This window comes from Podarcis tiliguerta (genome assembly GCF_965153285.1).
Source record: "Podarcis tiliguerta genome assembly, chromosome: 1".
Taxonomy (NCBI): Eukaryota; Metazoa; Chordata; class Lepidosauria; order Squamata; family Lacertidae; genus Podarcis; species Podarcis tiliguerta.
In genome coordinates this window covers 72,924,350-72,948,537 of record NC_139534.1, presented here as the reverse complement: position 1 = coordinate 72,948,537, position 24,188 = coordinate 72,924,350, and the positions used below count along the sequence as shown (strand labels likewise).

General features: G+C 43.6%; 1 protein-coding gene and 1 long non-coding RNA gene across 2 annotated transcripts in view; both read left to right on the top strand.

Moving 5' to 3' along the window:
* Positions 1-24,188, top strand: part of LOC310682362 — a 599,763-nt gene that overhangs the window by 349,331 nt on the left and 226,244 nt on the right. The window lies entirely within an intron of this gene.
* On the top strand, positions 7,227-23,931 carry FSHB (follicle stimulating hormone subunit beta). Its single transcript, XM_083447087.1, has 3 exons — positions 7,227-7,360; positions 22,168-22,327; positions 22,835-23,931. Exons 2-3 carry the CDS (start codon positions 22,169-22,171, stop codon positions 23,069-23,071), a joined length of 396 nt encoding a protein of 131 aa, XP_083303213.1. The 5' UTR covers positions 7,227-7,360; position 22,168; the 3' UTR covers positions 23,072-23,931.

Here is a 24,188-nt window from a genome sequence, read left to right as displayed (position 1 = left end):
ATTAATGCGTGATTGGCAGTAGTTCACTACAACTTTGACAGAGAATCATGTTACAGCTCCAGGCAGAGGCCCCAGCTGCTTTTACGTCAATGCCAATTATATCCTCCAAGGAGCGATCAAATGGAACAATTTACGGACATACTGCAGAAATGCTACTCTTGTGTCAAGGATATACATGCTTCCTGTATGACAAGAATGTCTGTGCTCCTTTCAGTTCCCCAAAGGCCAAAATTGGACACAGAGTTGAGCATTGGTGATCTGACGCCAATGCCTATAGCCAAAAAAACCCTACCCAAAAATCTACCTTCAATAGGAAGAAGTAAAATATGGATGCTGACATCAGTTGGGTCTTTGAAGCAGGATTTCCCTTTACGCCAATGAGAATCAATCTTCTAATATTCTAATGTTATCTCTGCCAATGCATTGAGTTCAAACTGCTGTATGCTGCTGGCTGTGGATTTTGTTATAGCTAAAATGTTAGAATCGGAAGACTGCCATGAGAAATCACACCAAAGGTACTGAAGCTGAACAGTGCCTTGTATTGGCTACTGAGGAAGCTGAGGATACCTTCTTAATAAGAAACTCATGCTGGCAACTAAGGAAGACATGGAATATACAGTGGTGCCTCGCAAGACGAAAAGAATCCGTTCCGTGAGTCTCTTCGTCTAGCGGTTTTTTCATCTTGCGAAGCAAGCCCATTAGCGGATTAGCGGATTAGCGCTATTAGCGGTTTAGCGGCTATTAGCGGCTATTAAAGGCTTAAGGGATTAGCGGATTAGCTGCTAAAAGGCTATTAGCAGCTTAGTGCCTTAGAAAAAGGGGGTAGGGAGCGAAAAAAAAACCCCAGGAATCGCAAGACATTTTCGTCTTGCAAAGCAAGCCCATAGCAAATTCGTCCTGCGAAGCACCTCCAAAACGGAAAACCCTTTCGTCTAGCAGGTTTTCCGTCTTGCGAGGCATTCATCTTGCAGGGCACCACTGTATTGCGATCAGACCAAGTGCACTACAGCCCAGGATAACTCTTCTCAGATTTTAACTTTGGGTGGCGTCTGAATGGCCTTCATAAATGTAATGCAATTATTTAGTTGGCCCTCATAATGTTTTCCATAGGTTTTTAGTGTGATTGCTCAAAGCTTATTGTATATTTCTGATGACGACTGCGTGACTACAAGAACAGACCTACTGGATGAGGCCAAAGGCCCATCTAGTTCAGCTTCATAGGAGCCAACACCATGGGTGCCTTTGGGGGGCCCCAATAAAATATTTGAGGGGGCTGCTCCCCAAGTTGATGCACATTGCCATTCAAATGATTCATGTGTCTTGTGATCAATTTTGTGAGGTGGGGCTTACCTGGGCTTTCCCCCCCACACACACATTTTGTTCAAGCTGGCACCCCACCCAGCATCCTGTTCTCACACCTTATTCTATATGGATTTGCTCAGTCAATTTTGAAAACTATCCAAGTTGAAAGCCAGCAAGTTTGTGGTGGCCTGCCATTGCATGTTGTGGGAGACGGCAAGCGCATTAACTCAGTCCAGAGTCTTTCAGTTTTAGCCAAGGCACAGCAAGGTGTGTTGTTACTTTTAATGACTCAAAATAGGTAGCCTAATCCAAAGACTCCCATGGTATAGTGCAAAGTCAGCTACCAAGTGGGGAAAGGGAAGCAGAAAGAAGAATACATTACTGCAGCCATAAACACTATCAAAAATCGTTGTCAGCAGCAAGGCCTCTTGAAGCAATGTCAGCAGCGTCAGAAAACATCTGCCAAACTCAGCAGGGAACTTATAGACACCACAGTCCAGAACACATTGCCTTTGAAGTCAGTCCTGTTGATTTTTAATGGAGCTTCTGTTCAACTAAGAGTCCGGCTATGTGTGCTGGTTGTGGCCTATAAAGCCCTACGTGGCTTCGGTCCAAGCTATCTGAAAGACCGTCTTCCGTAATACAAAGCTGCTCAGGTTTTGAGATGTTCCAGGGATGCCCTCCTCTCAGTCCTGCCACTCTCATAGGCACTCTTGGTGGGGACACAGAAAATGGCCTTCTCAGTAGCTGCTCCCAGACTTTGGAACTCTCTCCCTGGGGAAGCTAGACTGGCTTCCTCCTTGTTGTCGTTCCACTGGCAGGTGAAGACCAGACTTTTGGGAACTGATTGCTTTTAATGCTGTTTTTGTTGTAATCATGTGTATTTTTTACACAGATTTTATATAGGTATATGGTTTCAATTGTATGAATATTTCATTGTTTTTAAATGATTGTTTTTCTCTGTAAACCACCTTCAATCCCATCACAGAAAAAGGCAGGCTGTTGCTGATAATAATAATAATAATACATGTTACACTTGCTGTAGGAATGTCAATGACAACAACATTGTTGTAGTGAGTTAGCTCTTTTTTCCATTGTAATGTGTAAGAAAACACCACACATGTTGCATCCTCATCCTGGCATTAGTTACTTCTGGGGAAAAAGCAGAGAATTGTGATAAAAGCCAGATTTTTCAATGAACATCCCTCCCTCATTCGTCTCAAAGAACTAGTATTTGGGAAGAGCTGTAGATCTGCAGTTTAGTTACACATCTACAAACCTTTATGAGGACTGGTCTGACTATTGTGCTTATAAGGTATACTGAGGCTATTCTGGTTCCCCTTTCCCTGCTTCTAACCTCTACCAAATAGCATAAGAAGGCGTTTTTTTAATGGTGCAGGAAGCTGTGGCACATCACTTCCTGTTTAATTCTATGCACAGGGGGCCATTGCACATACAACAAAATGTCTGTCCCCCAACAGTACATAGAATTAGATAGGAAGTGGACTGTTGTAGCTTCCTGCACCATTAAAAATATTTTTTTATCTGATGTGGTGATGCCATAGTTTACAGAGTAATTTGTGTTGGGGGTGTGGCTTTTGGGGGGGTGTTAATTTTTTAATATGAGGATCTTTTAGAATTTTCCTGGATTTATCCTTAAAAATCTGACCAGAAACTGGGTAGGAGATAATTTGAGATGTCCACAGACCAAAACAGGGTGGAACAGACTCGTTATTCCATCTCTCTATTATCTTATGCTGGTGGACGTGGAGAAAAGGGATGAGGCTGCTGTGATATGTTGGGGACTTTTGGATTTTATACCAAGGAAAATAAAAACTCACCAAGGCAATGCCTTTTTAACGGCATTGACATGATGGTCATAAAGTGCAGCTAAGCTTAGGATAACAGTGAGAGATTACCCGGTGTATGCACCCTTGAGGAAGGGCAAATTGCAAATATGGCAAATACATTTATGGATGTAAACCCTGTTTAATACGTCACATTGGGGGATATATTTGCCCTCTAACATGTAGTTTTTAGAAGCCATTTTTCTGATGAACACTTGGTACCATAATTGTGGCTTAAACTGTGGCTTGTAATAAATAGATAAACCTCTCCTAAGCCTGCTTTCACTTCTCAGTGGGAATTTAGCTTGGGAATTCAGGATCTCCTTTAGCTATGTCGTTATTCTCTTTAAGAACTAAAGCATAGCTTTTCATTTGAATATGCGAGCCCTGGTGATATCCGGTGATTGCATTTTCTATTTAACAGAAACAATATCTGTGTCTCCAGACAGTACTGTACCAAGTGTCTTAGTAAGTGCAATAATGATTTTCAGTATATTTGTTGTCTCTGAAAGAGGAATAATCTATACTTGGCAGATAAAAACATTTTAAAAATATTGTAATCAATTAGACCTCTTTTCAGCTAAGTAGGTCATTCTAGACTTAAAATAATCTCTATGAATTCAAAAAACAGGTAATGGCAACGGTGGGCAAGTAAAAAAAAAGAATCAGATGCATGTTTCACTGTGGATGGCAAAAAATGTTCTCTCACATAATTGCTCTTTTGATGCAGGATGAAAAAAGCTCAGAGGGCTGAATACCTTAAGCTGGTTGGGTGGTACTTATCTCAGCTGTTTACATGAAGTCAGGGACTGCCAATGTGGCACCTGCAGGCTCCAGTGTGACCTCTGGTATCTCTTATGACACCCACAAAAGGTCTAAGTAAATATTCATCTTGTGATATGCCATGCCCTCACGGGAACCATTTTGTGACAGGGACCCACAACACCTCTCCAAATTCTAAATGTGCCCACTGGACCAAAGGGGTTGGCAACCCCTGTACTGAGAGTTGGTCACAGTCTTAATTAAGGCAAGCCTAGTCATGTGGTGAAAAGTAGGCCTGAGTCCCCCCCCCCCCACTACAGCATAATTTAACATGTGAAATGGGTACTCCTTAGAGAAGCATGCACTGGCAATAAACTAAATTTGCACAGTCTCTTCTTCCAGTGCTTTTGCAGGGAAGTCACACAATTATCCTCTGAAAGTTGGTCCTCCACATGGAGTACCTGCCTCACGTTACTCAATGTGCATGGTGGGAGGGCAGGACATGCAGCCACTTACCCAGCCTATGAAACAAAGTGCAGTGGGTACCTCAGTTTACTAGCTTAATCTGTTCCGGAGGTCCGTTCTTAAACTGAGGCGCGCTTTCCCTTCTAAGGCCTCCCGCTGGCAGTGCCCTTCCACCGTTCGGCTTCCATTCATAGATTGAGGTAAAGTTCGCTAACCAGAACACCAATTCCGGTTTTGCAGAGTTTGTATACCGAATATGTAGTTCATTAACAGGGCTGTTCGTAGACCAAAGTACCACTGTATATAATCCAAAGCAAGGAATCCCAGATAGAAATATAAGGACAACGGCTGCCCAAAACATAGGAAACTGTAGGATACTTTGTGACACTACTGAATTTGACAAGCTAATGGTTTTACATGCATTAAGGTAATTTCTCATAGGTTGCTGATAATCTGAAGTCACTGTTTGTTCTTTATGACAGCCTCACTCTGTATAAAACACCATTTCTGAATTGTGGATGTTCTCCCTAGCTCTCATGATAAATGAGCTTGCAATTATATATTAAAACTGGAAGAACGCTGCTGCTACTGTTTAACTTTTATTTAGCACCAGCAGGGGCTAGGCACTGTACAACCCCTTCTGTTTAATTGCCAGCTTTCCCATTGCGTTTCCCCTATTCGCACATCTCATTAACACCTGAAGTGTGGACGTGTGCATCTTCCCTGCAAAGAGAAGCATATGATGCACATCTCCCATGGGGAGAGATATACAAGTTCCCATTTGGGCAATAATGACTTTCTCCCGCATTTCCACATATCACTAGTGTCCAGAGCTGGTCCTCAAGGTATTATCAATTCCATCTGTGAATTTATTTCCACCTGTCTCCTTTGAAACCCCCAAACCCTGCAGCTTCACCATCCTATATCATTGCTTCACTTGTCCTTTGAGCATTCTGGCTCCAATTTATTGGCTCACGGTGATTTGCAGTTATTCAACACCACAATTCATAAAGAATAAGACTTAAAACTGATCTTTCCCTCCCAAGAGGAAGAAATGTTGTTATTTCACCAGGTGTTTAATAGATTTTAACTGTATGTTTTAACTTTTGCTGGCTTTGGGGTTCGATATCATTGTTTTTGTACTGGTTTCAATGTTCTTGAATGTTGTGTTTTTACTATTGTGAAGACCCATGGAGGTCCTGATGGGAGGTAAAAAGCAAATGACAAGTGTTTATATAAATAAACAAACAATTAGACTACTATAATGCTGAAATCCATTTGTAGCATAGATGTACCCCTAAAAACATTCAGTGTTCTCAAATCAACCAGTGAAAGCCTTCGGGAATCTTTGCCCCATCTCTCTTTGCTATTTGACAGTAAGTTTGTAGTCATTTTCACTTGATCTGGAAGGTCTCTTAAAACATTAAGAGGACCAGTATGTTGAACAGAAAGAAGAGCGCTTTTTCCCAGAGCATGCCACTGTTAATAGGGCGACGTGCGATTTTAGACAAAGAGGGCATTTCTGAGATTTGCCTAAAGGGTGTTGTTCTGTGGCTTCAGGCAAGGCTTTTCAACACATCTGACAGGTGTTGTTATGCAAGTATCCTTTTTCTTATTCCCACAATGTCATCACATGATTAGAAAGCACATGTATTTAATTTGGATGACAGCTGCAGGGCCAATGTGAAAATTTGATAAAGAGGTAATTCGGGCAGGAAATTAAGAATCTGAAGTGGCATGGAGATCACAGTCATATCTTGCAGCTAGATGTTGCCCATTGATTCACAGGGTTTAACAAAGAAAAGGGGGCATCAAGCAGAAAATGTCAAAGATAACAGCAAAATTTGAGGACGGGGAGGAATAAATGATAGCTCTGCGTTTGAGATTCCTGTCTGCCCAGAATTGGACAGAGGGAACAGTTGCCCAGAGAATACAGCAATTCCTTTAGTGTCTGCTCATCTATAATTCCAATATAAAATGGATGCTTTCCTATAATGGTGCACTTGACGAAGAGGCTCTTGCCTGCATTGATGCCACAATAAAATGGTTAGTTTCAAAACTGTTACAGCAATTCATCATGGTATAAAATGATAAGTTTTTACTTGCCTCTTTCTATTGTCAAATCAAATGTTCCCTTTCCCCAATATCACTGAGTCGATGAGAGCTAGAAACTCAGGCCTTTAAAAAAATTGTAACTGTAGCACAAGCAGATTGGATAGAGTGTGGATTTTCCCACTTTCTGCTAAAAGCCATACATGTCTCTGAGAGGAAGCATGCCAAATAACCCTGTGTTTGCCCCCTAATGGATCCCAGCAGGGATTGGGGAATGCTTGTTAGCTCTGGGGCAATCCTTTGTCTTGGATGGAGGGGAGGTTGTAATCTCCGCCTGCCCCTCCAAACACTGGGGATCCCATTAAAGGGATCCAGGGGGAGGGGTCATGTCTGTGTGCCCAGGCGGGGCCAGGGCCAAAGGCACTCCCCCAAATAGTGGTCCCTGCAGCAGTCACCCTATGTGATGTACATAAGTCTTAGGAACGTGGCTTGACCACGCATGACTTCCGGTGGACGGGCCCGAAGTCTTTTGATTGCCCCATGCCCAAGCCAAACTTCTTTCATCTGTTTTCAATAAAGTTGTGGCCTATTTCAATCCAAACCAGTCTTAGTGGTCTTTTATTTATCTAGGGTTGGGGCCTGGGGAGCATGATGCCTGGACCCGCATGCGTATTGGCTCTGAGCAAGAGCAACAGGAGTTCTAGAAGGAAACAGGAACAATTTGCTGTGTTACCTGCTGGTCACACACACACACAGCAGCTGTGTGTACAGTATTAAGGAAAAATGGGAACAGTGATGTGGACAACATCAAAGCCACTGCTCTCCTTTCTTACAGTTCTTTAAGTGGGAAAGGACTCTCTCAAGCAGATGACTGGCAACTCTTCAAATGGAGGACTGCCCTCCATAAAGCAGGGCACATGGACCCCCTAAGTGTGAGTAGAAAGCCGTGGGTAACTCCTGTGGTGAGCTCTAGGTTTTTTTGGACTACAACTCCCATACAACCAACACGATTAATGATCAGGAATGATTGGAGTTGTAGTCCACTGAATGTGAAGGGTGCTACACTGGCTTTCCCTTATGGAGCGTTTTGTGACACAGATTGCTATTGGAGTGAGGGAAGAGATAGAAAGAGTGGGCTGAGCTGACTTTTTGAAGCTGTATAAACTAACAGCAAAGGGGGCTAAAGAGCCACCCTCTCTGGAGATCTGATATGAGGCTGCAAAGCTTGCTTTGTCGGTGTCTTTCAGCTGAGTGCTTCTACCCATGCTCAACCTGTATATTTGTAAATAAACTCAAATATTGCAAAACACAGTAAGCCTCCAGGAATTCTTCCTACCAAAGGAAATGTGTGGTTTTTTTTATTTTTAAAGAATGATAATGAATTCATTAATCTTGACACTTTTCGGGAAATGTAATTTATCTTTTCTGAAAGGCTGTAGTCTCAAGTAAAACTGTTTTGAAACAAGACCTGACATGAGTTCTGGTCGGTGCCCATGCTAATCAAAAACATAGCATGTGGGTTGCCTTCTTTTGCTTCGCTTCCCGTGACTTTTCTACTGTGAAATCCTGAATTAATGTCTTCATTAGGATGTGGGAATATTGCTCCATTTAGCCCAGATTCTCTACAGCTTTTTTGTGGAGATATGTCATTTACTATTTGTCCAGGTTTGGTTGCATTAGTGCAGGAAGCTTACTGACGAGCCCAGCAAACAAATTAAACGGTTATTTTTCATTGCAGAAGGAACAATGCTTGCTAGGATTCAGAGTGACATTAAGGAAGAAAAACTCTTGGGCTAGACCAACCGCCCGCCCCCACCCTCCCAGAAAAAAGGATATGAGGAGAATATCCAGATAAATGAATTCTTTTACCCGGTGGAATCCCAGGAGAAAATAAGTAGACAGAAACAGAAGTGTGCTGAATACAAAATGTGGTGATGGCTGCCACTGTGGATGGCTTTAAAGGGGGATTAGACATATACATAGAGGATAAGGCTATCAATAGTGACTAGGCATGGTGGCTTCATGCTACCCCCCAGGAAGAGAGGCAGTCTGAAATCTAGTCACTGGAGAACAGCAGCGGGAGAGGACTATTGTTTGCAAGTGGGCAGTAGCTTGTGGACTTGCTAGAAGCATCTGGCTGGTCACTGTGGGAAACGTTATGCCAGATGAGGAGTTTGGTCCTGCTTCAGCAGAGCTATTCTTGTGTTCCAAAATGGTATGAGGAGGGGTCTGTATATTTGTGGATTCCACCAAACCTTGAAATTGGATCAACAAAAAGTCGTGCCAAAAAATGTGAGGCAGGCATCTCTTGCTGCAGGAACTAGATTGAAATGCTGGGCTTAATTGTGTGTTTGGGAACTTTTCCATGTGTAGCACAGGTTCCAAGCTGTTGGCATTTAGATAGCTCTTGCAGACCCTCCAAATGTTCCTGTTTTCCAGGGATGTCCCTGATTTAGAGAAGCCATCCCAGTTTCTGATTTGATCCCAGAATGTCCCACTTTTCCTTAGAATGTCCCTATTTTTATTGGAGAAATGTTGGGGGGTATGGAGTTATCTGACCCCTGAAGGCAATCCTGTATAGGGAAGGTTTTTTAATCTTTAGTGTTTTGTTATGTTTTTATATATGTTGGAAGCTGTCCAGAGTTGCTGGGGCAACCCAGTAAGAAGTGTGGGGTATAAATAGTAAAATTATCATTATGGAATGGGACGTCCCTATTTTCATTGGTTAAATTTTGGAGGGTATACTATTGTTTGGTTCCAGTCCTGGTTGTCTGAATCCACCTTGGTTGTCAGATTGTTTTCTAGTTGTTGCACGCATCACTTCCTCCTGAAATGTGAGCTGAAGACATTGATACACAAGGGTTGGCAATATATCAAAATGAGCGGGGCTCCTATCTTATACATTTAAGAATCATGTAGAAAAAGAGATTTATTTTTCAGGATTAGAAGTTCTGAACATTCACTTTTTACAAAATGAATAAAAATGCCGGAACACTGTCCTCTTTCCGGAACACTGTCCACAGTCCGCGGCGTTTGATACCATCAGCCATAACATCCTTCTGGACCGTCTAGAGGGGCTGGGAGCTGGGGGCACTGTCATACAGTGGTTCCGCTCCTTCCTCCTGGGCCGTGTTCAGAAAGTGGGGGGGGGGATGAGTGTTCAGACCCCTGGGCTCTCACTTGTGGGGTGCCTCAGGGTTCTGTCCTCTCCCCCATGCTTTTCAACATTTACATGCAGCCACTGGGAGAGATCATCAGGAGGTTTGGGCTGGGTGTTCATCAGTATGTGGATGATACCCAGCTCTACCTCTCTTTTAAATCAGAACCAGTGAAGGCGGTGAAGGTCCTGTGTGAATGTCTGGAGGCGGTTGGAGGATGGATGGCGGCTAACAGATTGAGGTTGAATCCTGACAAGACAGAAGTACTGTTTTGGGGGGACAGGAGGCGGGCAGGTGTGGAGGATTCCCTTGTCCTGAATGGGGTAACTGTGCCCCTAAAGGACCAGGTGCACAGCCTGGGAGTCATTTTGGACTCACAGCTGTCCATGGAGGCACAGCTCAATTCTGTGTCCAGGGCAGCTGTTTACCAGCTGCATCTGGTACGTAGGCTGAGACCCTATCTGCCTGCAGACTGTCTCGCCAGAGTGGTGCATGCTCTGGTTATCTCCTGCTTGGAGTACTGCAATGCGCTCTACGTGGGGCTACCTTTGAAGGTGACCCGGAAACTACAACTAATCCAGAATGCGGGGGCTAGACTGGTGACTGGGAGCGGCCGCCGAGACCATATAACACCGGTCTTGAAAGACCTACATTGGCTCCCAGAAAACATTTTACATGTTGATTTCTCTCTGTTGCCCAGCTCAGTAGTGGCATAGCTACAGTGACGGCATGATGGTCCTATTGAGATGTGGCAAACCACATTGAGTTCCATTGTTTCGTTGCAATGCAGGGTTGCATTCAGCATAATGCGAAGTAGTGCTCTGTGTGAGCAAAACAACTTCTGCATGTGTAGTAGGGCTTCCTTCTCTCTCCTGCCCTATCCACAATATATTCTGGCGGGTCCCTCACCCTCCACAGAGCACATTTCATTGCTACATGGCAAGTTATTTGCATATATATTTTTATCTAAGTGGTGTACAATGTACAATGTACAATGTACACCGCCCTGATACATTATGGTATGGGGGTACAGAAATACAGTGGTACCTCGGGTTAAGTACTTAATTCGTTCCGGAGGTCTGTTCTTAACCTGAAGCACCACTTTAGCTAATGTGACCTCCTGCTGCTGCCACGCTGCTGGAGCACGATTTCTGTTCTTATCCTGAAGCAAAGTTCTTAACCTGAAGCACTATTTCTGGGTTAGCAGAGTCTGTAACCTGAAGCGTATGTAACCTGAAGCAGGTCTGTGTGGTTGTTTAGTCCGAGAGGGCGTAGCAGATCCAAGAGCACTCAGTGTTTGAATGAATATTTGAACTAGGGTCTCCTAGGACTGTTAAGTTCAACAGTCTTTTCAGTACAGTGGTACCTCAGGTTAAGAACTTAATTCATTCTGGAGGTCCGTTCTTAACCTGAAACCCACTTTAGCTAATGGGGCCTCCCACTGTCACCGCGCCGCTGCCACGCAATTTCTGTTCTCATCCTGAAGCAAAGTTCTTAACTCAATGTACTATTTCTGGGTTAGCGGAGTCTGTAACCTGAAGCGTCTGTAACCTGAGGTACCACTGTAGTTTCTCCTCCTGTCCCATTCTTGCTGCCACCTTCTTACTGATGAACCAGCTAAATAACACCAAATGCTCAGGGAACTTCTGGTGGCAAGTTAAAATTTTGTTGGATCAAACTCAAAGTCAGGACTCATTATACATATGAAGTATGTGCTAAATTCAAAGTTTGGATCAAGTTTCAGAAGCATCACTCGCTCTTTCTGCCATAGAGGGGTTTGAATATGCTAATTTAATCACCCACTAGGTGGCAGTGATGGCACATTTAGGCCCACTGTGTAAGACCTACGGGTCAAATTACCACAGCGTGGCCAGGGCATATTCAGCAGGATCACTTATTAGCACCTCAGTCAATATGTTTACTTCTAATTAAGTTCAACTGACTTCTGCGAGCTTTATTTTGGAGTAAGCTTCATGCGGCACTCCAGTGTGGGCTCCCACAACCCAATGTAGAAGGAAGTTTAAGAACACCATAAGGAATATTATGGGCTGTATTCAGCTGGTAGCCTTATTCAAGCTTAGCCTTAGGGCTACACTGAATACAATCTAATACTTTTCCAAAGAGGAACGATGTGGCCTACATCTCCCATGCAGCAGCATCATGCTTCGCAAAAGATGACCATGAATATGACCACCACACTTGCGTGTTTATTGCACCAGTATATTAACGCCCTGTATTTTAATGCTGCATATATGGAGTTATCCCAGGGCTGGCCGGCCCATAAAGTGTGGTGAGGTGGTTGCCTCAGGTGATAGGCTGTGGGCAGCTGAGAAGGGGATCCATTTTTTGTTTTGCCTTAAGCAGCAAAACATTCTGGGCCAGCCCTAAATTATCTCATTACATCCTTACCGCCCGAGACTGTGAAGAGCACAACCCTGTGCTCAGAGACAGTCACTTGCCGAAAACCACCCAATGAATTTCACGGATCATACACTCTGAGCCACCCTGGTTCTCCTGAGTATAGTGGCACCTTGGTTCTCAAACGCCTTGGTACTCAAACAACTTGGAACGCAAACACTGCAAACCCAGAAGTGTTCTGGTTTGCGAACTGTTTTCAGAAGCCAAATGTGCTCCATTTTGAGTGTTACGCTTCCAATTTGAGTGCCACACTTCCATTTTGAGTGCCACACTTCCGTTTTTAGTGTTACACTGAGGTCTGTCTGTTTTTGCTATTTATTTTGCATGGGGTTTTTTGTGGCTCTTTTTATGACTGTGTGGAACCCAGTTCAGCTACTGATTAATTGATTGATTGATTGATTGATTGAATGATTGATTGTGTGACTGCAGTACATTGTTTACTGCTTTCATTTTATGGATCAATGGTCTTGTTAGATAGTAAAATTCATGTTAAATTGCTGTTTTAGGGGGGGTTTTAAGCGTCTTGAATGGATTAATCAATTTTGCATTACTTTCTATGGGAAAGTGTGCCTTGGTTTTGGAACGGGCTTCTGGAATGGATGAAGTTTGAGAACCAAGGTACCACTGTACTGTATAGAGTTCCAAATCTAGCCTAAGAACCTCTCATTCTGCTGCACTGCATGGGAATTTAACAAAACCTCTCGCCAACTCCACCCTGTGCATCCACGCAAATGCCCACAGTAGCATTTTCAGTGAGGAACAGTTTTCAAATGCAGACACTATTCAATTTACCCAGAAATATATCCATTTAACAAGGCCTAAAACATGAAGCAATGAATCAATAATAAATCTCAAAGGCCTCAAAATGAATCCCAGGACAGTTGGTTTTTAATCTACTTAGAACTTAAAGCTGATATGAAGTTTGAAGAATTTGGCAATGATATTGCATTACTTTGCGTCAGGCTTTTGCACTTACACTACCTGAATAACAAACGCAGTGTCTTGCTGTATATAATGAAAGTTACAAGCCTGCTACTGCAACATAGTGTGGCTAGCTTTTTTAGCTATTTCAAAACTATTGCAGTTTGGTTTCCTTCTGGAGCCATAAAAACAGAGAAGCCAAATTAAAATAAGACTGGAAAATTGCTATGTGTAAATCACATGATTTTAATATAATGAAATAGTTAAAATGACAGATTTAGTGAGAATTAGGAAATGTGACTCTATTCAGAATAATTTAATAACCAGGTGGGAACCAATGATTGCTGCCAGCCATTGCATGGAGGTACAGTGGTGCCCCGCAAGACGAATGCCTCGCAAGACGAAAAACTCGCTAGACGAAAGGGTTTTCCGTTTTCTGAGTTGCTTCGCAAAACGAATTTCCCTATGGGCTTGCTTCGCAAGACGAAAACGTCTTGCGCCTTTTTTAAAAAAACCGCCAATGCATTTCTATGGGAAACCGTCAATGCATTTCCTATGGGAAACCGTCAATACACATTGGTGCTTCGCAAGACGAAAAAACTCGTAGAACGAAAAAACTCGCAGAACGAATTAATTTCGTCTTGCGGGGCACCATTGTACAAGTTTTGCAAAGCTATCCACATTAACCTTGGCACTGTCTAAGCCTCTAATTATTGCTAATTACTGTCTTCCTCTCCCAGCAGAACAGTGGCTTGTACTTTCTCATCTTTAGTTTGAGTGGTCTGTATTAGGGAAGGGGGGATTCTTATCAATCACCATCCACAATACAGTTTATAGATACAAATATATGCCAGTACAAAGTATCTCTGTTGCTTCAGCAATTCATGACCACCCTGCTGAGAGCCTCAGGGCCCACTCTTGCCTCTCTCCACCGGGCCCAAGGTGGGGCCTGACAGGCTTCATAAGGACTGCTACTGCCCAGCAGAGAGCGCTGTTTCTTCTTTTAAATTGCTTTTAAATTGTGTGTGCGTGTATTTTTAGTGTTTGAACTGTTTTTAGCTGGGTTGACTGACACCCTATGCCCTTTTAAAATGTGTTGGGGGGGTTATTGGGTTGTTGTTGTTTTTATTTTGATTATGTATTTTGTGGTTTTATATTCTGATTTTATCCTGTGAACCGCACTACTTTAGCTAATGGGGGCCCCTGCTGCCACCGCGCTGCCAGAGCACGATTTCTGTTCTCATCCTGAAGCAAAGTTCTTAACCCGAGGTAATATTTCTGGGGTAGCAGAGTCTGTAACCTGAAGCGTATGTAACCCGAGGTACCACTGTAGACTGGAAAGAGAAGTTGCTGAATTGCAACTTATTACCAAACTTAAAACCATGAAGAGACCTGGTCTGAATAGAGACATTGGATTCTTATCTCATTATACATGATACAACTATTTTTAGCCATCTCACCCCTTGCTTTTTCCTGTAAGACCAATTGCAGTCCTTAACAGTCGTCAACAGGTTTGCCACACCTATCAGCCAATCACCCATTCCCACCACCCTTCTGAGTAATACCCCTCCCCACCCTCTATAAGGGTCTGGTGACTTCTGTTTCAGTGTATCTGGAGAAATGTGCATGCACATGAAAGCTCATACCGATAACAAACTTAGTTGGTCTCTAGAAGGTAAAGACGCGGGTGGCGCTGTGGGTTAAAGCCTCAGCGTCTAGGACTTGCCGATCGAAAGGTCGGCGGTTTGAATCCCCGCGGCGGGGTGCGCTCCCGTCATTCGGTCCCAGCGCCTGCCAACCTAGCAGTTCGAAAGCACCTCCGGGTGCAAGTAGATAAATAGGGACCGCTTACTAGCGGGAAGGTAAACGGCGTTTCCGTGTGCGGCTCTGGCTCTCCAGAGCAGCGATGTCACGCTGGCCACGTGACCCGGAAGTGTCTCCGGACAGCGCTGGCCCCCGGCCTCTTGAGTGAGATGGGCGCACAACCCTAGAGTCTGTCAAGACTGGCCCATACGGGCAGGGGTACCTTTACCTTTTAGAAGGTAAACGGCGTTTCCGTGCGCTGCTCTGGTTTACCAGAAGCGGCTTAGTCATGCTGGCCACATGAACCGGAAGCTGTACACTGGCTCCCTCGGCCAATAAAGCGAGATGAGCGCCGCAACTCCAGAGTCGGCCACGACTGGACCTAATGGTCAGGGGTCCCTTTACCTTTACTTAAGGTGCTACTGGAAGGAATTTTAAAATTTTGTTTCAACAATAAAAAATGTTCAACTTGTGTGTCAAGTTTAAATATACCATTTGTTTCTCTAGGGAGGAACCTCATTGATCTTAGAAAGGATGGTGTAGAGGGGGGCCAACACTGCAGAGAAGGAGCACAGTGCACCCGTGTTGCTGTGAGGAAAGGGTAAATGAAAACTAAATGCACCGGCATCTGTCTGTCTTTCATTGTAAAGCAATACAGTACTGTGAAAAGCAGTGGGAGAGGTCTGAGAAGAAAGGTGGGGGTGCAAATTATTTGATTCCTGAGAGTATGCGGCAGCCTTACACAATAGGCAGCCTAGTATCAATTAGGTTTCCAAGACAAAAGGCTCTGTGTGTATTCACCGCTTGCTCAGAAATAAGGCTATTGAAGCATATCACAGCTCTTTTGCCTGGAAGCAGAGATTAGGAGCAGCTGTGTGGGCTCTCCCTGCTGTGGGTGCGCAAGCAGTAATAAGGGGGTGTGATTGTGTAGCGCAGGGGGCAGCGGTGGCACTGCAGCGGAAGCTGGGCAAAGCCAAGCCAGCAAAGATGATGAGAAAAGTCTTGAAAATACTGTGCTGTACTTTTAGCCACAGAGGAAACAGTAGGCTTAAAGGTCCCAAATTATATGGGCTCCACAAAATGAGCTACAGACCTCTCACTCTTGCAGCACCAGCCCCATCAACACAATAAATATAAAACAGTATTGTACCGCTTTAAATGGGCATAGCTTCCCCCTAAGAATCCTGGGCACTGTAGTTTGTTAAGGAAGCCAAAAGTTGTTGGGAGACCCCTATTCCCCACAGCGAGAGACAATCCCCTCGTTCCCAGGAGAGAAGGATTAATTGTTAAACCATTCTGGAACTCTGCCACCAGCGAAGCCACACAGCCCAAATGTTGCTGCCCCCCCCCCAGCCCTGTGTTTGGGGGTCGGCTCCACCCCACTGCACACACCACTACTGGGCACAAGGTGTTGTACAGGATGTTTCAAAAGCCATGGAGAAGGGAGGTTGGAAGAAATAGGTTTGGCCAATGTCAGTAGGCCATAAAAATCAGAACTAAACATGACTTTCAGACTAGGATGCCTACAAGTTGCACGGGCTGCACCAAATCCATTTTAAAAGAAGCAAGGCCATATGTTTATGGAGTGCACCCACAATGGCCAACTGATTTTGTGGAAACACAGCAAGACAACAAGGACTTCAAGTGCATTGTAACAGTCAGACATCCTGTCTGAATGTGCCTGGGCTGTACCTCTTGACGCTCTGAAACACAAAACAGGCAGAGAATAGCATTCAGAGATTTAATGATTTTTTCCCCCAGACATGATAGAAGGAAGTCTGGAATGCGCCAGACAGATAATGGTAAATAGTTTCTAAGCAAGTCTGTAAGCAGTCTGTTTAAACAACTTGGGGTTCATCACTTTGTCACCAATAATGATGTCAAAGCTGGTGTTGTGGTGCAATTTAATAGCATTACAGACAAGAATGTGGAGGCATTTTAAATCTAACAATACCTTCAGCTATAGTGACATGCTGACACAATTCTTAAAAAGTTATAGTCAAAGCTACACAGAAGTATCACCACCAGGTCTGTCAATATTAAGAGTTTCAAGGTTCTGGCAGGGAGAGGGAGAGAATCCTGCTGAGCAGAAAAGGACATATTCCTAACCAATACACTTAAAAAAAACCACCTGCCTCTCACAATGGACATCAAAGGAGGTTTTGATACTTTGTGACTTTCACAAACATATTGTTGAGCACTTCTTTGACCCTTACTGCATTGTGTAGTATTTCATGAACGCCTATAATCCCTGGACCCAGCAAGTGTTGGAATTATCAGGGCTTGGGGTATTAAGATAGATGCCAGACCTTTCTAATACAGTGGTGCCTCGCAAGACGAAATTAATTCGTTCCGTGAGTTTTTTCGTCTTGTGAATTTTTCGTCTTGCGAAGCACGGTTTCCATAGGAAATGCATTGACGGTTTCCCAAAGGAATGCATTGACGGTTTTAAGAAAAAGGTGCAAGACGTTTTCGACTTCCGAAGCAAGCCCATAGAGAAATTCGTCTTGCGAAGCAACTCAAAAAACAAAAAACTCTTTCGTCTTGCGAGTTTTTCGTCTTGCGAGGCATTCGTCTTGCGATGTGCCACTGTACCTGAATACAGCCAGTGTTAAAAGCTAAGCAAGCCTTCAAATTCCAGGAAATAGTCAGACTTGTGCCTGAGGGATGGGCCATTAAGAGAACAAAGAATCAAAGGGATCCTATGAGACAGCAAATGGGTTTCCCTCAACAGATAAAGTCAGAGTTGAGAGGTTAGGAGTGATGTGACCTAGAAGCAAAGTAAAGGTAAAGAGACCCCTGACCATTAGGTCCAGTCATGGCTGACTCTGGGATTGCGGCACTCATCTCGCTTTACCGGCTGAGGGAGCCGGCGTACAGCTTCCGGGTCATGTGGCCAGCATGACTAAGCCGCTTCTGGCAAAACCAGAGCAGTGCACGGAAATGCCTTCCCACCGCAGCGATACCTATTTATCTACTTGCACTTTGATGTGCTTTCGAACTGCTAGGTTGGCAGGAGCTGGGACTGAGCAATGGGAGCTCACCCGTCGTGGGGATTCGAACCGCCGACCTTCTGATCGGCAAGCCCTAGGCTCTGTGGTTTAGACCACAGCACCACCTGCTGTAAAGTAGCAAGCTGGAAAGCCAGAGAGGCAGATTACGATGCTTGATGTCTGTTTGCATCCAAGACTGTGGAAGAAACAAGATTCTCTTGGGGTGTTAATCCTGTGAACCCCTCTGTTGTAGGTTCAGGTTGTAGATGTGTAAACAAACCATATATCACGTAGACACCACAATATTTATTGTGCCTTGTTTCCAAAAGGAAGCATGAACCCTAGTTAAGCACCTGGAACCCCTGCAATCTCATAATGCTCAGAAATTGGGGTGGCAGGCAACAGTATAAATGTGCTTTAAATGTATGACATGGATGTGACCAAAGATGGGGATGGTTTACTTCCAGCTAAGAAATACATGTTTTAAACCACCATGGTTTTTATCCACCATGGCTCTGAAGAATGTACTAATCTAAATGACATCTATATCCAATTGGGCCTCCACCGACCATGACTGAGAGAAGCTTGTTTAATTAGGTGCCCTGCTGGCAGCCCTGACAGAATCCACATGGCTAGCCTTTTCCATTGTAGGAAATTATGAAGGTTATATGGATTTAAACAATGCATTGCTGTACATGTGCTGCAAAACTGCAACTAAACATGGAACAAATCTTTCCAGCAATTAAGAAGTAGGCCTGGTGATTTATCCAATAGCTTCTATGATTAGTCAACTCAATGTGACATTGTGAGATCACCGCATCAGCCAAGAGCAACAACTGCTACCTTTATAGCATTTTCGTGATACTCTAGCCACACTATTCTCTGCAAGGCTATTTTACACAGATACAACTGAACAATGCAAATCAACTAAAAGCCAAGAAACAGACCTTCTGGAACATCTTTATGTTGACCTGCGATTTTTTTGCACTATAAAGATGCAGTTAACTGGTAAATATGTGGCAGTGGTCTGCTTGATGATGGGCAATGCTCATACTTCTTAACTTCTGAGGCTCATACTTCTTAACACAATTTTCACACTATAATTATAAACTTATTTTGCACCCTAGGCTCTTTTCAACCCCTAGGGTTTTATTTCGCCCCCCTTCCCATCCCATCAACATGTTGCATTCAACCCTTTGGGAAACTGGTCTAGAAATAAATGATCAAATTGGGGTGGGGGGGGGAATCACAAATGTGATCGAGTCTGCCTTGTCACCACAAGGCTCTGGGCCATGCAATGACTTCTATAGCCACACATCCAAATATGGCTTAAAGGTTTAAGCACATTTTAATTTTATGTTTGGAAAAACAGCAGCAGTATAAGTTGAGCCAGGTTGGAACACTAGCCACTGTGTAGAGTCTTGTTGAAGCATTGTGAGAAATAACCCACAATTGTGTAGCACTGGTGGTAATCTAAAACTTCTCTATTGGCAAGGTTGCCCAGTGCAGAAGTGGAAGTTTTTAGTTCAGCCATGGCCCTTGTTAAAACATCTCAACCTCCTTTTTGCATTTGGCTCACAGGGTATGATATGGAATGATTCCCTTGACCAAGTCCAGCTTATATTAGAACTAGCTATAGCTTCCCCCTTGTGTACACAAAGGCTCGTTTGTTATCTCATGAACACACACTCTTGTTCTGCATCATTTTGTTTAACAGCAGCCTGGTGGGGTTCTTCTGTCTAGCAGGCAGACTGCCCAGTACTTCTCGGAAGAGTGTGTCAGGATTTTGCAGATACTTTTACAGAGGTCTGCTGTGAGGCAGGGGTAGAAGATAGTTTAGTTTTCGTTACTTTCCTCTGTCTTCGTAAGTTAGGTATTTTTTAAACAGAGCATTATGACATGTGGCTTCTGTTCAGTCACTCTTATGAAGAGTCCCCTTCATTTCAGTATCAAGGGGTTCTTCTCAATGGGTTGCTTCTGATGCTTTCTTATTTAGGAAGGCGTCCTTTTAATTGTTGGCATTGTGGTCCAAACATATCTTCTCAATATAGACCATTTGTTGTTGTTTAATTGTTTAGTTGACTCTTCATGACCCCATGGACCAGAGCACGCCAGGCACTCCTGTCTTCCACTGCCTCCCGCAGCTTGGTTAGACTCATGCTGGTAGCTTCGAGAACACTATCCAACCATCTCGTCCTCTGTCGTCCCCTTCTCCTTGTGCCCTCCATCTTTCCCAACATCAGGGTCTTTTCCAGGGAGTCTTCTCTTCTCATGAGGTGGCCAAAGTATTGGAGCCACAGCTTCACGATCTGTTCTTCCAGTGAGCACTCAGGGCTGATTTCCTTCAGAATGGATACGTTTGATCTTCTCAAGAGCCTCCTCTAGACCATAATTCATAATTCAATATAGACCATAAAAAGGTAAAGGGACCCCTGACCATTAGGTCCAGTCGTGACCGACTCTGGGGTTGCGGCGCTCATCTCACTTTATTGGCTGAGGGAGCCGGCGTAGAGCTTCCGGGTCATGTGGCCAGCATGACTAAGCCGCTTCTGGCGAACTAGAGCAGTGCACGGAAACGCCGTTTACCTTCCCCCCAAAGCGGTACCTATTTTTTATCTACTTGCACTTTGACGTGCTTTCGAACTGCTAGGTTGGCAGGAGCAGGGACCGAGCAACAGGAGCTCACCCCGTCACGGGGATTCGAACCACCGACCTTCTGATCGGCAAGTCCTAGGCTCTGTGGTTTAACCCACAGCGCCACCCGGGTCCCTTAATATAGACCATACACACCTCATATATATTTCCACTGAAGTGGGGTGCGGAAAAGTAAAGATGTGACTGCTAAGGAAGCAACTTGGACTCTTAAAATGTACTCCGGATTGTTCCCTGACAAGTGGGGCTTGTATTCAGAGTCTTTTAATTTTCCACCAAATGGAACCCCTCCCCCCCCCCCCGCACTGCAAATTGTTCCTCCTGAGGGACCTCCCAAGCCAAAAGAACAGCACAAAGACATTGCCGAAGCCCTCTCCTTTTGGAACGAGCTACATTCTGGAGTTTCCGGTCAGGAACTTCGAAGTGCAGCTGATCCAAGCAGGACTTGAGGTCACCATCAATCAGTTCAGCAGTGACTTCAAGCCCTGCTTGGATTGGCTGGGATCTTCACTTGTAGTGCACCTTGAGTTCAAACTTCATGGCAAAGTGGGGGGGGGAGAGGTCAGCTGATGTCATGGTGATGTCAGGCGGCTGACAGACAGGTGGTCCCACACGCCTGTCAGAGTGACCCACAAGGCATGGGGCAGCTGTTCATCCAGCCTGCCATGTTGAACAAATTCCACCCCCCTGATTGATTTTACGATCCATGTTTTTGAAGCCTGGATGGAAATTTTTGTTGAGACATAGAAGATACTGAGACAGACCCTATTGGTCTCTTTAGCTCAATGTTGTTTGGATGAGATCTGTTTTTTTAGCAATCATACTAAGGATGGAACTTACATTTATGCATACCACTTTTAATCACGGGCAAACCATAGAAATTAGAAAGGAATTCCCTGCAGATGGGAGAGTGATACACCTGTATAAAGCTCCATTGTGTGACCTTGTCCAGTTATTTCCTAACTGCGCAGTGACGTTGCTAATAGGACTCCTGGTACAATACGTAAACCAGCCCCAAGCCAAGGCTTTCTGGTGATATTTTAAAACAGGTACTATTGAAAACACCAGTAAAACCCATGGCCTTCATTTTGCAAGGTTTCGCCCACGCGTCTGGCTACAAATTTGTTCTCTTTCATCAGGGGGTAACCTGATGCCAGTTGTCTTAATACCCACAAATCCTCCAAGGTGTCTGTTGCATCTAATTTTGTATAAAAGGGCAACGGAAGGCTTTCCGGTTTTTTTGTATAAAAGAGCAACGGAAGGCTTTCCGCTCTTTACAGCTACCATAATTCCAGCAAGGCAAGTCTAAGACAGGTAACTTTTCAACAGATTCTTAATTAACACTGCTTCAGAAATGGTAAGGTCTCTGTAGAACCTTTTTTTTTTTTAAAAAAAAGCCATTTAAAAAGGAATCTTCTCTGCCTTTTTAAATACATTTATTCTGTTTTGTTTGGTTTTTGGGTTTTTTTAAGAATGTAAAAGTTTCCAGAGCTTATTTGTAAGAGCAATTGAGATATCTTTCTATTCAGCAGAAATGCCTTTTTTCATTATTTTCTCTCAAGTAACTGGATTAAGACTTCATTCCGCTGAACAAATCTCTTATCCTCTGACAATAACCTTAGTACTGTTTTGCTGACTTTACTCTATGAATGTATACATACGTACCACTATCCTTTCTTTTTAAAAGCTTGCCTTTGTATCAGCATGGGAAGAATGGTAATATTGTCTGCTTCTAAAGATATGTTGAATTGTAAGTCTCAGTGTACTCCAGGACCCCTCTGATTTGCACTACAGGATGAAGCCGATTAATTTCTTTGTCGCGTTGCTTTTCTGGCAAACTGTTTGCGGCAATTACTGCCAGCTGTCCAATATCACAATAGCACTGGAGAAGGAAGAGTGTGGTTTCTGCATCAGCGTGAACACAACATGGTGCTCTGGCTACTGCTTAACAAAGGTGAGGAGCCAACAGGTTAATAAGTATATGCATTTGTATGATTTGTTCACATGAAGGTAACGTGTACATTTAAGGACTTCTTCCGCATCAGATTACATTGAACAGGTTGTTGACTTCTATATTCTCAGTGAACATAGCTTATGTTCAAGGCAGTAAGCATTTTATTGTTTGTTCAAAGAAGAAATTCTGCACACAAAGGAATTTGTTCCAGTTTATATATGGTTTCCTATTTTGTTATTGAGCAATGTCACCCACTTGATACAGAACTAGGACAGCTAGTCTTGTAACAAATGTTTCAGATTTGATAGGTCTTAAAATAGGAATTGATTTTAGTTTAACAAGCTGTCCAAAGATCACTGAAGTCAAGGAAGAACATAATCAATCACCTTAATTTGGGTTTTGGTAGGGTTTTTCAAAATCAAAGAAAGTCATGGTTAGACACTGCTAAAAGGCCGTTGGTGGGGTGTGGATTTAACATTCAGACTCTCTTTTTTATGTCATGATTAGGATCTAATTGATCAGAACCTAGCAATGAGGTATGTCCAGAACGTCTGCACATTCAAGTCAGTTGTGTACGAGACTATCAAGATCCCAGGCTGTGCTGGTCACGAAGAATCATTTTATTCCTACCCAGTGGCAACAGAATGTCACTGCGGAACCTGCAACACTGACGTCACCGACTGCACCCGGAGAGGCTTGGACCCGAATTATTGTTCGTATGATAAATACGAGATCAGCGAGTGAGGCTTGTCTTTCTCATCTTGCAAAAACTGTACAGTAATGAATGTCAGGGAAAGGGGCAATGTGTGCAGATATTACAGTACGGTTGCATCTTATGAGCGTTTAACTTGTGTTATTTCAATCTTGCATGGTTGAAGGTCAGCTGCTTGAAAATGCCCAAGTTAAATGCAAGGCAGAGAACTTAGAAGCTCTTTTTGTGCCAGGTAACCCAAGCAGACCTGGTACAGAAAGAGCTTTAAAGCTCTATGCCTTGCTGGGGGGGGGGGGCGCATTCAGTGCTCTGGCTCCAGAAGGCTAGGGATGCTCGTATGGGGGTGGTTCCAAAGATTTGAGTATACACATTTTCATGTATATGCAGAACTTTTGGAACTGAACCCCTGCATAAGATGTGATTGTACTATCCTGCCAACTTTTTCTTTTTTTAAGTATGTGTGCAAAGAATACAACCTGTTGCATTCACCTTCAGTGGCTTCATTGTGGCATCTTAAGCAAAAAGTGTGTCTTTCAAAGCACAGTTCCTTCACAGTCTGGTCCCGATACATCCTCCACTCTTTCCAATTCTCTCTTCAAGTGCCAACTTCTCTTTCGAAACAAGATAAAAAAATTGCTGTATCTGAAGAAGTGTGCATGCACATGAAAGCTCATACCAATAACAAACTTAGTTGGTCTCTAAGATGCTACTGGAAGGATTTATTATTATTGTTGTTGTTGTTGTTGTTTGTTTTGACTACGGCAGACCAACATGGCTACCTACCTGTAACTGCAGCTTCTCTTTAGCATCCATTTAATAACTTACATGAGTTATTTAAGAGTTTCTCTACTGACTAGCTTGTTCAGTATGACATGATCGCTTTCCTATTAAAGTTATATAACAGTGCAATCCTATGCATGTCTACTCAGAAGTAATCCCCATTTAAGTGTGTGCATAGGTAAGTGTGTATAGAGAGAGCTGCAGCCCCATCTATGGATCTATGTTGGTACATCAGTTTAATTTCACTTGGAGTCAACTGTGAGAGAGTACAAACTAAGGAGGTCCCATTGGACAGACCCCTGGTTTAACTAGAAGAAAGTTCCCTTGCTTCAGGCATGCTGTTAGGGGGATACTTTGTGCCTTTTGTAT

Excerpts from the sequence above, each read along its gene's own strand:
- FSHB (XM_083447087.1), top strand. The coding sequence starts at position 22,169 with ATGAAGCCGATTAATTTCTTTGTCGCGTTGCTTTTCTGGCAAACTGTT. Across the intron at positions 22,328-22,834 it reads CTGGCTACTGCTTAACAAAG|GATCTAATTGATCAGAACCT; the intron begins GTGAGGAGCCAA and ends TGTCATGATTAG.